The sequence below is a fragment of the Condylura cristata genome, unplaced genomic scaffold (assembly GCF_000260355.1).
Source record: "Condylura cristata isolate star-nosed mole 26May11 unplaced genomic scaffold, ConCri1.0 scaffold00033, whole genome shotgun sequence".
In the NCBI taxonomy this organism is placed as follows: Eukaryota; Metazoa; Chordata; class Mammalia; order Eulipotyphla; family Talpidae; genus Condylura; species Condylura cristata.
Window position 1 is genome coordinate 16,580,828 of NW_004567134.1, and position 1,293 is coordinate 16,582,120.

The 1,293-nt window shown below is 70.1% G+C and overlaps 1 protein-coding gene across 1 annotated transcript in view; it reads right to left on the reverse strand.

The window, feature by feature from the left end:
• Window positions 1-1,293, reverse strand: part of MTMR14 (myotubularin related protein 14) — a gene marked incomplete at its 5' end in the record, with an annotated part of 28,110 nt that overhangs the window by 6,918 nt on the left and 19,899 nt on the right. The window contains one exon of the mRNA XM_004692238.2: window positions 801-980. Within this exon, the coding sequence (XP_004692295.1) occupies window positions 801-980 (180 nt within the window). The remainder of the gene's footprint in view (window positions 1-800; window positions 981-1,293) is intronic.

Genomic DNA, 1,293 nt, shown 5'->3' on the forward strand with positions numbered 1-1,293 from the left:
CGGGCGGGTCTTTGCTCCCAACGCCCCAGCCCCGGGCCGAGCCCAGCGGGGTGTGCGGCCGACCGACGGGGGTGGGGCGCTCACCCCATCTCCCCCAGTGTCTGCTTTTGCCGCCCAAGAAAAACCAGAGGAGGGGATGAAAGGATTTCAGAAGTCTCGTTATCTTCGCACCGCCAATTTGGGGTTCAGTCTCCTCCCCGCACCAACAAAGACCCGCAATCCCGGCGCAGCACAGGATGGAGCTGGGCAGACCCTGGCGCTGGCCTTTCTGCCCCGGGGCTGACCGGCGCCCCCACGGCCCACCTGCAAGCCAGCTCCCCTCAGGCTCCAGGAGAGAGAGCCGCCCAGGGTCTGGGGGGCGGGTGGAGTGGGGACCAGGGAAAGGCACAGCAGGGAGCGAGGGGCGGCCCCCAGCCCAGCCCCCTCCGCCTGCCCGGCCCTGGGGCGCGTGGCCCGCAGGCCAGCCACACCCTCCAGCCCGGCAGAGCCCCCCTTCCTGGGGGCTCGCCGTGGGCCCACGCCACTCTAGCTTGGCTCGCTGCCTGTCCTCACTGCCCGCGTCACGCAGGGGCGGGGAGCCAGAGGGACGCCTCTCGGGTCCGTGAGCACACAGCCACGACGCCCCGGGCCCCGTCTGCCAGTTCAGGGAAGAGGCGCCTCAAACCATTCTACAAGCAGCTCTTGCTCTGCACCCCAACTTCCGCACGTCCCCGAATAGCGGTGGGCCAGCGCCACGGGCCGAGCCCCGCCGGAGGCATCTGCCGGCCGCCTCCACCCTTCAGGGCTTCGGCGCTCCTCACCTGGGTTTGGGGACCTCCAGGGGGCTGCTACCCATCCTGAAAAAGTTGTCAGAATGGTTTGAGGACGAGGAGCTGGAAGACCTGGCTTCCACCAGCCCCTGCTGGCACAGCGGGCGGTCCTCCGCGGGCAGCGGCCGGCTCCAGAGCACGCTCTGTGGGGGGGACGAGTGGCTCTTCCTCCTGTGGCACAGACAGCGGGCTGCCGGTCAGGGCGCGGTCCCCACCCTCGACGGCTCGCAGGGCCTCGCTGGGCGGCCCTGAGGCCTGCGTGGCGGCGGGCACCTGCCCACACTCCCTCTGCGGTGCCCGGGCGGCAGGGCTGGGTCGTAGAGGGACCGCGGCAGCCCACACACGGCGCGCGTCGGAAAGGGGGTTCCTCACGGTCCAGCTCCCGCCCCCCTCCAGTCCTCTGACAGGGACGCCTCATCCTCAGAGAAGGGACCCTCAAACAAGCGCCCGGTTCCGAAGCATCTTGCTTTCACCTTCTGTTCTC